At 39.7% G+C, this 14,384-nt stretch overlaps 1 protein-coding gene across 2 annotated transcripts in view; it reads left to right on the top strand.

The window, feature by feature from the left end:
* Nucleotides 1-4,614, top strand: part of CCDC150 (coiled-coil domain containing 150) — a 117,182-nt gene extending 112,568 nt beyond the window's left edge. For both annotated transcript variants that reach the window (XM_082397477.1, XM_082397478.1), the window contains 2 exons: nt 3,802-3,912; nt 4,197-4,614. In XM_082397477.1, the coding sequence (XP_082253603.1) occupies nt 3,802-3,912; nt 4,197-4,322 (237 nt within the window). In that variant the 3' untranslated portion in view covers nt 4,323-4,614. The remainder of the gene's footprint in view (nt 1-3,801; nt 3,913-4,196) is intronic.
* Nucleotides 4,615-14,384: the final 9,770 nt, after the last annotated feature.

Raw genomic sequence — 14,384 nt, 5'->3', positions numbered from 1 at the left:
GCATAGAGGGAACTTACTCAACATAATAAAGGCCATATATGACAAACCCACTACCAACATTGTCCTCAATGGTGAAAAACTGAAACCATTTCCTCTAAGATCAGGAACAAGACAAGGTTGCCCACTCTTACCACTATTATTCAGCATAGTTTTGGAAGTTTTAGCCACAGCAATCAGAGAAGAAAAAGAAATAAAAGGAATGCAAATCGAAAAAGAAGAAGTAAAACTGTCACTGTTTGCAGATGACATGATACTATACATAGAGAATCCTAAAGATGCTACCAGAAAACTACTAGAGCTAATCAATGAATTTGGTAGAGTAGCAGGATACAAAATTAATGCACATAAATCTCTTGCATTCCTATACACTAATGATGAAAAATCTGAAAGAGAAATTCAGGAAACACTCCCATTTACCATTGCAACAAAAAGAATAAAATACCTAGGAATAAACCTACCTAAGGAGACAAAAGACCTGTATGCAGAAAACTATAAGACACTGATGAAAGAAGTTAAAGATGATACAAACAGATGGAGAGGTATACCATGTTCTTGGATTGGAAGAATCAACATTTGTGAATATGACTATACTACCCAAAGCAACCTACAAATTTCACAATTTGTATGGAAACACAGAAGACCCCGAATAGCCAAAGCAATCTTGAGAAAGAAAGACGGAGCTGGAGGAATCAAGCTCCCAGACTTCAGACTATACTACAAAGCTACAGTTATCAAGACAGTATGGTACTGGCACAAAAACAGAAATATAGATCAATGGAACAGGATAGAAAGCCCAGAGATAAACCCACGGACATATGGTCACCTTATTTTTGATAAAGGAGGCAAGAATGAATATACAATGGATAAAAGACAGCCTCTTCAATAAGTGGTGCTGGCAAAACTGGAGAGCTACATGTAAAAAAAATTGAAATTAGAACACTACCTAACACCATACACAAAAATAAACTCAAAATGGATTAAAGACCTAAATGTAAGGCCAGACACTATCAAACTCTTAGAGGAAAACATAGGCAGAACACTCTATGACATAAATCACAGCAAGATCCTTTTTGACCCACCTCCTAGAGAAATGGAAATAATAACAAAAATAAACAAATGGGACCTAACGAAACTTAAAAGCTTTTGCACAACAAAGGAAACCATAAACAAGATGAAAAGACAACCCTCAGAATGGGAGAAAATATTTGCAAATGAAGCAACTGACAAGGGATTAATCTCCAAAATTTACAAGTGGCTCATGCAGCTCAATATCAAAAACACAGAAAACCCAATCCAAAAATGGGCAGAAGACCTAAAGAGACATTTCTCCAAAGAAGATACAGATGATGGCCGACAAACACATGAAAAGATGCTCAACGTCACTAATCATTAGAGAAATGCAAATCAAAACTACAATGAGGTATCACCTCATACCAGTCAGAATGGCCATCATCAAAAAATCTACAAACAATAAATGCTGGAGAGGGTGTGGAGAAAAGGGAACCCTCTTGCACTGTTGGTGGGAATGTAAATTAATACAGCCACTATAGAGAACAGTATGGAGGTTCCTTAAAAAACTATAAATAGAACTACCGTACAACCCAGCAATCCCACTACTGGGCATATACCCTGAGAAAACCATAATTCAAAAAGAGTCATGTACCACAATGTTCATTGCAGCTCTATTTACAATAACCAGGACATGGAAGCAACCTAAGTGTCCGTCAACAGATGAATGGATAAAGAAGATGTGGCACATATATACAATGGAATATTATTCAGCCATAAAAAGAAACGAAATTGAGTTATTTGTAGTGAGGTGGATGGACCTAGAGTCTGTCATACAGAGTGAAGTAAGTCAGAAAGAGAAAAACAAATAACGTATGCTAACACATATATATGGAATCTAAAAAAAAAAAAAAAAAGGTCATGAAGAACCTAGGGGCAAGATGGGAATAAAGACACAGACCTACTATAGAATGGACTTGAGGATACAGGGAGGGGGAACAGTAAGCTGGGACAAAGTGAGAGAGTGTCATGGACATATATACACTACCAAACGTAAAATAGATAGCTAGTGGGAAGCAGCTGCGTAGCACAGGGAGATCAGCTCAGTGCTTTGTGACCACCTAGAGGGGTGGGATAAGGAGGGTGGGAGGTAGGGAGACGCAAGAGGGAAGAGATATGGGGACATATGTATATGTATAATGGATTCACTTTGTTATAAAGCAGAACCTAACACACCATTGTAAAGCAATTATACTCCAATAAAGATGTTAAAAATAATTAATTAAATAAATAAAAGGAATATGGACTCCTCTCTTGTGAGTTTGCCAACAATGACACTTACTGGGCCCTTATGGAAGTTACATTTACTTTCTGTAACTCATCAGTTACCAGTTCCATAATAGTCAGGAAGTTATTACCTACCACTGTTACTCTGATAGATCGCTTGGAGTAAGTTTCAATAAATGTTGGCTGCATTCTCAAGAGGAGACATGACGTACAATGAATGTCATTTCAAGCATCTTTCCCTCCATTTCTGATAAAGAGAAAAGTGGGGTTTGGTTTGGGGGTGGATGGGAGTGTGTCTGTCGTCAGGATGCACAAACAGACCTGGAAAATACTTTAGCTTTGTAGCTTTCTAAAAGTTAAATGACAAGCAGAGCTCTAGTTTCTTATCTCACTATTTTGTACCCACACTGTGACCTGGTTAATATGGGACAAGTACATAGTAGCACAAATTTATAAAGGACCTATTATATGGCTGGTGCTGTGCTAGGTGATGGAGATACAGGGTGAATAAGCCAGACGAAGCCCCTGCTCTCATCGAACTTGCCTTCTCCCAAGCAAGAGAGAAATAGACTAGTCTCTGAGACCTCAGAGTCAAAACATGAAAATGCTGTCCAAGAAACATAATCAAAGGGGGAAAACCAGTCATTTTACTTTTTATTCTAGAGGATATGTTCTACAGCTATTTTGAAGCAACCTTTATATATAATAAAAGCCTGCTGGCTCTACCTTCAAAATATCAAAATATCCCCAATACGTAGAAAAGTGCCAGGCACATATAGGCACTCAATAAATATTTGTCAAGTAAATGAATACTGATTCTAGATCATCTTCAAAGGCAGACTATTAGAGGGACTGTTTTCAAGTCTAACAGATCATTTGGAAGTTTGTGCTTAGGAGCTAAAGTATAAAATATTTTGATAAAGGAAATAAAAAGGATACCATTTACACTAAGCTGGTCCAGTGTTTTTACTAATTCATTCTATTACTTTTATAAAGCACAGCAGGAAAATCTAGGCTTTACAGTTCAGGGACTTTGGAGAAGTGTTTAGTCTTAGAGAACAGAACTCAAAGTGTGGTTTGAACTACCACATGAATTTTCAATGCCATCTTGTACTTTCACTCTTAACTTTCTCCTGAGCCCTCACCTCAGTTCACATCCAGGAAATATTCACAAATGCATGAAAATCAGCAGGTTTGCATTCATTCTTTAACTCCATATTCAGAAATTTTTCTCTCTTCTATAGGAGGATGTGTATTATGCAAACAGGTTGCAAAGACCATGCAGTTAGAATTTGAGTCTTTTAATATCTAGGTAAAGTCTCTTGAACTGGCAACTATAGGAAGAAAACTTCCAGTTTAACTAATATGAAGCCCATTTGCTAATTGTGGGGGGAAATAAAGCTTTTAAATTATACAGTGTAAAAAGAAAGAGTCTCTTGAACTAATACACAAAAAGATTAAGTGTTCCTTTGTTGTAAATTTTAATGAGAACATTTGTATGTGCAGGTATCAGCTAACCTGGAAGAAGCTCAGCGCTGGTTTAAGTGCAGACTCGATGGCCTACAACTTGAGCTGACCAAAAACCGGTTGCAGAGGGAAGACAGGTGGCGGGAAGAGGTAGAATATTTGGATGTCTTAAGCAATTCTGGATTTGTTCCTTCTCAGATTTCTAATTACACAAGTTCTCTCTTCATCCAGCTACTCTCCACTAATCTGTAGATTTCTTTAAACTACTGTTTGGAAAACCAATGAACCGAATTTCTTTCTTAAAAGTTCTACCTCTCCCAAGCTGTCTAGTTTAGAACCACCTATCTTGAAAAAAATGACATCCATAAAGACAAAATAGGTCCTCAGCTCTGCAGTTAGTTTCTAACAGTTTGGGGTGTGTTTCCTTTCCACAGGACCAAGATAAAAGGCACAACGGCATATCCAATCAGTCTGCTCTACATCGATGGGAGAATAAACAGAATCTTAGACTTGTGCCCAAGAAGTGTCATTCTGAACTAAAGAGAAAGTGGTGTCCTTGACAGAGGAGCTTCTTCACTTAGAACAGCTACATCACCCTGATTCCCTGAGCCCAGCAACTAGGGCTGGGCTGTTTCCACCATCATCAGGACATGAAGTCTTTGATGTGGACTAGAGATTTTGGACCTGAGTTTATCCTTTTATGAACTCTTTGATATCAATATGGAACCACCCCATCTTTTTTGTCCCTTTCCCCATTTTCGACCCAATAAATTTATATTAATGTGTTGTATGATAGGAGATGCTGTTGCATGATACTTGGCTATTGTTCTAAGTAAATTTTATCAAAAATCATTTAATGAGGTACTGGATGATTTGGCAACTAAGTGATATGATACTTTATTTCAGTGAAAGGTCCTAGTGTAACATCTAGTAGATAATCCCTGGAAATAATACGATCACCTGAAAAGTGGTAAAAACTCTCCCACTGTCTAGTAAACATATACCCTTCTATGCTGGGTAATTACTAGCACACCTTTTATAAGACCATATCTCTATTCGTATATCAGATATCTCAGAGGTTGTATTTGCAGCTTCCTTGGACATTTACGAAGAAGTTTATTCAACTCTGTTCCAGGAGATTACGCCTGACCAATGTAGCGCTCTCCCTTACTATAGTAAGCAATAAATTCAGCTTTATCTTCTCACTTCAGATTAAGTAATCCAGATTTAAAGTATGTAAACAGCTGGCATAATACCTGGCTTAATTGATGCTCAAGTAATGGTAGCTGCTGATAATAGTATTAGGACCTAAATCAAGTGAGCAATTATAAAATTAGAGAGAATATCAAATATAAGACTCTCAGAGGTTGATGAGCCCACCACTGAATATCTAATATAAAAACAACACAGCTGGGGACTTCCCTGGTGGTGCAGTGTTTAAGAATCCACCTACCAATGTAGGGGACATGGGTTCAATCCCTGATCCAGGAAGATCCCACATGCCGCAGAGCAACTAAGCCCATGTGCCACAACTACTGAAGCCTGCGCTCTAGGGCCTGCGTGCTGCAACTACTGAAGCCCACGCGCCTAGAGCCCATGCTCTGCAACAAGAGAAGCCACCACAATGAGAAGCCCACGCACTGCAACAAAGAGTAGCCCCTGCTCTCCGCAACTAGAGAAAGCCCACACGCAGCAATGAATACCCAATGCAGCCCAAAATAAATAAATAAAATAGAACAAAATACTAAAAAATAAAAAAAACACAGCTGAATTTATTGCTTACTGTGGTAGGGGAGAGATAAGTTAGTCAGACAGTGGCCTCCCTGATCAGAGCAAACTGCTGATCTTATATAGGGTTTTGAGGAAGCATGGAGTTGAAGCATTGGAAGAGTGTCAGAGGTTTAAGTGGGTTGACATCATCTGTAGATGTTTAGTACTTGAGTGAGACTATTGTTGATTAATTGACATTCAGAGGCAAGTTTCCTGGAGGGCATCCATTTCTGTGTCTGACTTTCAAGAGTGAGGGACTCACTGATTGGCAGGCTGGTAAAAGCCTCCTTAAGTTGTCTAACTCCTATAGTATTTATCCCTTTGGACTCTTTATAAGGAGGTATTGTCAATTTGATGGTATTGGGGAGTCAGAATCTTGAAACAGCCTAAGAGCCCCATAGAACAATTAACCTTGGTCCTGGGGTGGCACTGAAAACCTTGGTCCTGAATTATGCATAGGAACAAAGATCCCAGTTGCTGCACAGGAGAGATGATCAATCTTAATGGGCTGCAAATGAGTGTTGTCATGACCGTCACATGCCAAGAATATCAATATCCTCATCCAGAACAAGACGAGAATTATAGTGTTAGATTGGTGATCATTTCTAGTCAAGATTATAGTTAAAACGGCCTATTTAGTGTGATGATTTGTTAAAGTATTTCTATGATACTTTAGAAGTGTTTCTATAGTACGTTTAGAGTGTCTATCATATATACTAGCTTCTATTGTGACCCTCTACTTTCATTTGAAGTAACAAAAAAAGACAAAATATGAAACAATGGTTTTTAAGAGACTGGACATCAAGCAACAAAGCAGTCTCATCCCTGAGAGAAAGGGAACAAGTGAGGTGAGCCCTACTGTTGCCTCAACTTACAGCCTTGAGGGAGTTCAGGCTATGATGCAAGGAGTGGAAGTCAGGATGGGTTCCCTGGGTTAAGGAATGAGAATTGAGAGTCCAGGGAGACACAGGCTGCAAGCGTTCCAGGACAGAGTGTGGGAGAGGAGAGAGCTGCACAGAGGAGCATCTCAGAGATGTCCACAAGGTCCTGAGTATTGAGCTGAGTACTGGTCAGCACATGCCTTTGAGGAATCTACCTAAGGCTGGAGAAAAAACCATCCAAAAGGGTTAGAAGTGACAGTGCCCAGCATGCACATGCATGCACACACGTGCGCACACACGCGCGCACACACAGTACCAGTTCTCACCAGCCAGAATTGGAAACCTTGTGATTTACGGGCACTGGGTAGTATACAACAGGGCCTTGCCTCAGTAGTAGCGAATAGTGAGCCCTGGAGTCAACACAGCTCTGCTCCTAACACGTCTTAACAGCATGGCCCCAAATGACCCATTTCCAAGTAACTGTGTTCCAAAACAGAACTTAAGAATATTCAGAAGAATACAAAAAGTATGGTACCCATCAAGGTAGAATCACGATTTCTGGCAAAATTATCAGGCATGCAAAGAAGCAGGAAAATAGGGCCCATAATGAGAAAATCAAAACTGACCCAGAACTAACAAACATTAGAGTTGACAGACAAGGACATTAAAACAATTATTGTAACTATTCTGTATATTCAAAGAATATTATACCAGTAGATGGTGATATGAGAAAAAGAAAGTGGCAATCGTTTATAATTATTTAGTTAACTAGTAGAAACACTAAGAAATTTGACTATTTGATAATATTTGACATCTCTCTTCTCAAGAGTGTTTATTCTGGGCTTTTATCTCTGGTGATCTCTCACTTACTTCATTGAGCGAGATGGCTCTATAGTGGCACCGCACTGTAATATTTTCTCCACCTTGGATTTCCTTGGGCAATAGGGACTCTGTAAACCATTTGCTAATGTAATCCCTTTTCTAAATGGTCAGAAACGATGAACAATATATAGAAGACTAAAACAGACTGGAATATTTCCTGATTACCAACCCCAGCAGAGTGTTTTTCTTTTCTTATATAGTTCTAATAAGAGATCAGGATTGAGTCTCATTGGAAGGATTGGTTCCATGCCACCCTCAACCAATCACTGTGACTTGAAAGATGAATTATATACTGACTGGTTAGGTCTCTATGTGAGATGTGGCCATCTCTGAAACTGAGGGTGGTCCCCAAAGGAAATCTAAGTGATATTTCCAGAAGAAAGGGGAAATGGAGGTGGACCAGATCAAAACCACAGATGTCAAAAGTTTGTAAGTGGAGAAAATACACCAAGGTCACTAGTGAACTTCATTTACACTGCAGCCAGAGAGCTTTGAGTAGCGGATAGGGTCCTCATACTGACACTCGTTTTCCTCCAGAGCACTAACGGACAGCCACAAGCTGTCAAGTTCTTCCTGAAGCTTTTAAAACTATTTCGTTAGTAACCTAGGTATAGGGGCTTTCAGGTAACTAAAGACATGGCAGCTACTTAGCTGTCTGCCTCCTAATATTCCCTTCACAAGCAATATGAAACAAGAAAGAAAAAGTAAATTCTACACAAAACCATACTCTATATAACTCGAAGGCAGATAATGTCAAATCTTCAAAATAATTAAGTAAAATGAGGGGGAAAAAAATCACCAAATCCCCATGCATGGCTCTCTCACACTTCTGCCCCACCTCCCTCAATAAAAGGCTCTGTGGCAGACAAAGGTAGACCAAAATAACTGCAGTGAAGACAGAAAAAGGAAACTAGGGAAGGAGTCTAAGGTTGATCTGGAACTGCCACCACAAAGACTAAATGCACCCTAAATCTGGAAATACTAAAAAGTGTCCAGGCAGATCAGAGCATGAACTACAGGAAAGGAACTTCAAAGTACATACATGATTTAAAAGGTACAGGCATGATTTAAGGGGGCAGTCATCAAAATGCATAGTTTCTGGAGGAGTAAAAAAAAAAAAAAAAGGCAAAAGGGAGAAGCCCTCTTTCGAAATTGTTAAGGGGAAAGAGAAAAAAGGAAAATTTTAGGGCCAGTAAGAAAAAAGAGAAGCATAAAATACCATACCTGTGAACAAGAGGAAAGTTAAGTCCGTACAGAGCTACTGCAGAAAGTCAGGAAGTGAAATTCCCTACATTTCAACTGAGGAAAATTTCCAATAAACATTCATGAAGGAGAAGACACAAAAAGTGAACATTCCAAACAAATGTATTTCAGACAAACTTTTGAGGACACAATAAACCACTGGGAAACAAATTCAAAAACTGAGACCAGAAATGGACAAAAATCAGAAGTAAAAGGAGAGTTGTTTAAACTCAGGAAAGAAATGGAAGAAAAAGACAAAATTGTCTCAGAAATGAGGAATAAGTTACAAGATGCTCAAGGGAGAACAGATTTGGATGAAAATAACAGTCATTGAAGAAAGGCAGGAAAACAACCAAGAAAATGAAAATTGTATAAAGAACGTCAGAGAAAATGTAAATGGAACGGAAAATAGGCAAAGAAGGAATAATAATCATGTTATTGGAGGCCCTGAGGAAGAAAAAACAGTAGAATGGAAGTAATATTTTAACCTACAGCCCAAGCACACTTTCTAAAAGTAGAAAAAAAAAATGTATATCTGAATCTACATTATAAGGACTCTGCGGGTACCCTGGGAAAACTGATCAACTCTGAGACATATTCTAATAAAACTATTAGATTTCAAAGACAAAATGTTATCAAAGTCTACAGGCAAAAAGATCGAATAACTTAAAAGGCAAAAGAAACTGGCAATAGTCATTTAAAAACCAACACACCAAGCAAAGCAACAGTGCAGCAGCGTGGTAGGCAGAATTCTAAGGCCCTGAGATTTCCTGCACTCTGATATGCATGCCTACACCATCCCTGGGACTGTGAAAATGGATTTTACTCACGATTCAATTATATGTTACAATTGACTTTAAGAAAGGAAGAGTATCCTGGTCTAATCATGTGAGTCTTTTAAAAACTGTTTTCCCCACCTGGTTACAGAAGGGGAATTCAGAGATTTGAAGCACAAGATTTCATGTGCCCTTGCTGGCTTGAAGATGGAGAAGGCCACATGGCAAAGAATGCAGGTGTCCTCTAGGAGCTGAGAGCAGCCCCCAGCTGAAAACCAGCAAGGAAATGTTAACCTCAGTCCTAAAACTGCAAAAAAACTGAATTCTGCCAACAACCAGGTTGAGCTTCAAAGCAAATTCTTCCCTAGACCTCCAGAGAGAAGCACAGCCTTGCTGATACCTTGCTTTCAGCCTGTGAAACCCTGAGTGAGACTCTAGCCTCACTGTGTCTGTATTCCTGATGCACAGAAACTATGAAATAATAAGTGTGTATTATTTTAAGGGTTTAAGGTAGCAGCAATAAAAAGTTAATACAAGTAGCGTTTTTTTAAAACTCTAAGAATGTGTTAAAAAAACAACACCTCAAAGAATGTGTGTGAACCAAGGATTTTATATTCAGCTACATTGTCCTTCAAATATCAAGACTAAGAAAATTGGTTAGAAACATATAAAAACTTAGAGAATTCTGTACCCATCAGCCCTTCTTAAGGAATTTGCAAGAGCAGAGGTCAGCAAACTTTTTCTGTAAAGGGCCTGATGGTAAATATTATGGGCTTTGAGGGTCATATATGGTTTCTGTCACTCATTAGTCTTTGGTTTGTGTGTGTGTGTGTGTGTGTTTTGTACCATCCTTTAAAAATAAGGAGAAAAATTCTTAGCTCATAAGCCATATAAAAATGGGCTATGGGCCATATTTGGCCTGTGGGCCTTATTTGAACAACCTCTGTATTAAGGATGAGCCTCATCCAACCAAGTGATAACTGGGAAAATTTCAGGCAAAGGACTGATGGTGTAAGCATTTAAAAATATATAAAGCAATATATGAAGCAAAGGTCGGAATGACAATGGAAAACTGATGTACAAATGTTACATATTATGACAAAGCAGAAATGCAACTACAAAAATGGCAAAAGGAAGAAGGAAATACAAAAATAGAATAATACTATTGCTATGTAGGCCACAGGAGGGCATTAAAGGATAAACAAAAACTTGATAAACCAGATAGCCGAAGGTTAAATAAGGAAACTGGACTAACAGCTTTTTAAAAAGTACAAGCAAGGGAGGCAGTTCAAGATGATGATGTAAGAAGATTCTGGACCCACCTTCTCCTGCGGACACACTGAATCTACAGCTACATATGGGACAATTTCCTCTGAAAACTAGCTGAGCATCTCCTTTACATGGGGAAAATGAGCAAAAGGCCGCATCAAAAGCGGTAGGAGAGGCTGAGACCCAATTTCATCACAAACCCCATCCCTGGCATGGCAACCCACAATCAGGAGGAAACTTATAAACCCAGAACTGCTCCCTGAGGAGTGAAGGGTTTGTACCCCCAAAAAGGCACCCCAACTTTTAAGATTTGCACATGAGACAAGCCTCCAAAACATCTGGCTTTGAAATCCAACAGGGCTCATGTCCATGAGACCCAAAGGGCTGCAGCAATCTGAGAAATGGCCTTTGAAGGGCTTGCATGAACTCACTCACCACGGGGCCCAGCACAGAAGCAGCCACTTGAAAAGCACTTCAACTTTACAAGAAAGAGATTCAACTGCTAATCTTAAAGCATCCACCAGAAGGGTGGGATGTGCTGCAATACTCTCCAGGGACGGAGGATGGTGGGCACCATTTTCACACCCTCCCTCTGCATTGCTAAAGCCAGTGGGTGCCTTTTTTTCTCACTCCTTGGCAGGTGTCATCTCTACCCTCCAACCAGGGAGTGCCATCCTCACTAAAACTTTAATTTTGCTAAACCTAGAGGTGCCATCTTTTTTTCCCCACTCTAGACCTTTTTTTCTCTTCTTGGTGGGCTCCATATTTGTGCTCTCTCTCTCTCTCTCTACTGTGCTCCAGAGTGTCAGTATCTCCCAGAGGGGAGGTTTTATATGCATCTGGTGCCTGGTTTTTGTGGATGCCGCCCACAGGATGCCCCTTGATCACTTGGCTCTGGAGGCCTGGGGGCTGACATTCCTGGGTGCCAGAGGACTGTAACAATCAGAGACAGCTCTTGGCAGACTACTACCCCCAGGGCACTGCAGAGATAGCCTATTAAAACATACTCACAGTGTTTCTGAGAAAGAGGCCTATCTGCTTGTCCAGGAGCTCTGACCTGAGCAGCAGGCTTTTCTGGTCTGGCACACTTCTAGGAGGTGATCTTGGGGAACAGAGGCTGGTGGGCACAATCTTTGTGCTCTCCCCCTGCTTCACTCCAGCTTTGTGGTATATTCCAGAAAGGAGTTTATACCCCTTGTTTGGTGTCCCAATTTTTGCAGCTGCCACAAGGGAACACGTCTACATTTTCTGGCTCTGGTGGCTTACACTTATGGGTCCCACAGAACTATAGCCAGGAGAAAGAATTCTTAAACAGCTACCACACTTAGGGCACAGCAAGAGGCAAGGAGCTCAGAAGAGCCAGGAGCTCAGTCTTCTTATGAAAGAGGCCTAAAAGTTTAGCATCATCACTGACGCAGCATAGGGGCAAGGCAAAACACACTAAGGGCTGACTGTAAACCTTTCTAGAGACTGCAGAGGGCAGGCACTACCTTTATGCTCTCCCTCCAGAGCACATACTGGCACTCCAGAATGCCAGTATTGCTTGGGCAGGAGCTCTTACACATGTCTAGTGCCCCAGTTTTTACCTCTGGTGCCCTGGTTTCTGTGGTTGCTACCCAGGAAACATCCCTTGATCACCTGGCTCTGGTGGCCACAGGGGCTCACATTTCTGGGTTCCACAGGACTGTAACAATAGAAGAGAGAAATCTTGGCAGACTGCCACCCACAGGGCACTGCACAGACAGAAGACTGAAACACACCCTTGGTCTTTCTGTGAAAGAGGTATTTACTTGTCCTGGAGCTTTGGTCTAAGGGGCAGGATTCAGGTATAGCATGCATTTAGAGGCATGTGGAGGTGCTCTCAAGAAATATGGGCAAGAGGACACCATCTACACTCTCTCCCTCTGCCTCACTCCCAGAAAAGGAACTTATACACTCCTCTGGAGCCTTGATTTTTGCAGCTGTTGCCCAGGGGACACCTCCAGATCACCTGGCTCTGGGGGCCAGCAGGACTTATGCTTGCAGTTCCACAGGACTGTATATATTTGCATGCTTTAAAAGCTGCTGCCTGAAGGTCTGGCTTCTAAATCTGCCTGAATCAAGGTGCTGACTGAAATACCCCTCTTGGGAACACTGACAGGTCTTGGCACACCCTCAAATACTGGGAACTATTAAAAATAAAATAGGCCATGTGGACAGTCACAAAGGATTGAGAGACAACGAAGAGCTGGGGCAGGGCTGAATGATAAGGTTCATCTCCTACACATGTTCACTCCTTCAAGACTGAGAGAGGTAGTTGTTTCATCTACTATATAGAGACCAACAAAGAGTCATGTAAAATGAAGAAATTGAGGAATATGTTCCAAATAAAGGAAGAAGATAAAACCTATGAAACAGAGATAATTTGGCTGATAAAGAGTTCAATAATGGTCATAAAAATGCTCACCAAACTGGGGAGAACAATGGATGAACCTAGTGAGAACTTTAATAAAGAGATGAAAAATATAAGAAAGTACCAAATAGAAGTCATAGAACTGAAGAACACAGTAACAGAACTGAAAAATATACTAAAGGGGTTCAACAGCAGAGTAGATGAAGCAGAAGAAAGGATCAGTCAACTCAAAGGCCAGGCAGTGGAACTCACCCAATCAGAGCAGTAAAAAGAAAAAGAATGAAAAAAAGTTAAGATGGCTTAAGCGACTTATGGGACATCAAGCATATTAACATTCACATTAAAGGGGTCCCAGAAGGAGAAGAGAGATAGAAAAGGGCAGGAAACTTATTTGCAGAAATAATGGCTTAAAACTTCCCTAACATGGGGAAGGAAATAGACATCCAGATCCAGAAAGCCTAGGGAGTTCCAAAAAAGATGAACCCAAAGAGATCCACACTGAAACACATTACAATTAAAATTTCAAAAGTGAAAGACAATGAAAAAATCTTAAAAACAGCAAGAGAAAAACAGTTTGTTACATACAAGGAAACTCTCCCATAAGACTCTGAACAGATTTTTCAGCAGAAACTTCACAGGCTAGAAGGTAGTGACACAATATATTTAAAGTGCTAAAAGAAAAAAAACGTTCCAACCAAGAATACTCTACCTGGAAAAGTTATTATTCAGAATTGAAGGAGAGATGAAGAGTTTTCCAAGCAAGCAAAAACTAAAGGAATCCATTACCATGAAGCCAGCCTTAAAAGAAATGTTAAAGGGATTTCTTTAAGCTGAAAAGAAAGGGCACTAATTAGTAACAGAAAAACATACGAAAGTATAAATCTCACTGGTAAATGTAGTGGATCATTCACTTATAAAACTAAAAAGAAAAAAGTAGTAAAAATAACTATAATAATTAGTTAAGGGATACATAAGATTAAAAGATATAAAATGTGACATCAAAAATATAAAACTTTGGGGGTGCATAAAAAGGTAGAACTTCAAAATATGTTCAAACTTGTTATTAACTTATTGACTGTTATAAGTTGTTATATATAAGCCTCATGGTAGCCACAAAGCAAAAACCTATGGTAGATACACAAAAGATAATGAGAAAGGAATCTAAGTATACCACTAAAGGAAGTCACCAATCCACAAAGGAAGAGATCAAGAGAAGAAAGGAACAGAGAAGAAGTACAAAACAGCCAGAAAACAATTAACAAAATGGCAATAAATACATATCTATCAATAATTACTTTAAATGTAAATGAACTAAATTTTCCAATCAAAAGACAAAGAGTGGCTAAATTGATTAAAGAAAACACAAAAACTAAGACCCATCTATGCTGCTCACAAGACACTCCATCTGTA

The sequence above is a fragment of the Balaenoptera borealis genome, assembly GCF_965194805.1.
Source record: "Balaenoptera borealis genome assembly, chromosome: 6".
Taxonomy (NCBI): domain Eukaryota; kingdom Metazoa; phylum Chordata; class Mammalia; order Artiodactyla; family Balaenopteridae; genus Balaenoptera; species Balaenoptera borealis.
The sequence above is the reverse complement of the archived record's forward strand: the minus strand, read 5'-3'. Positions and strand labels throughout refer to the sequence as shown.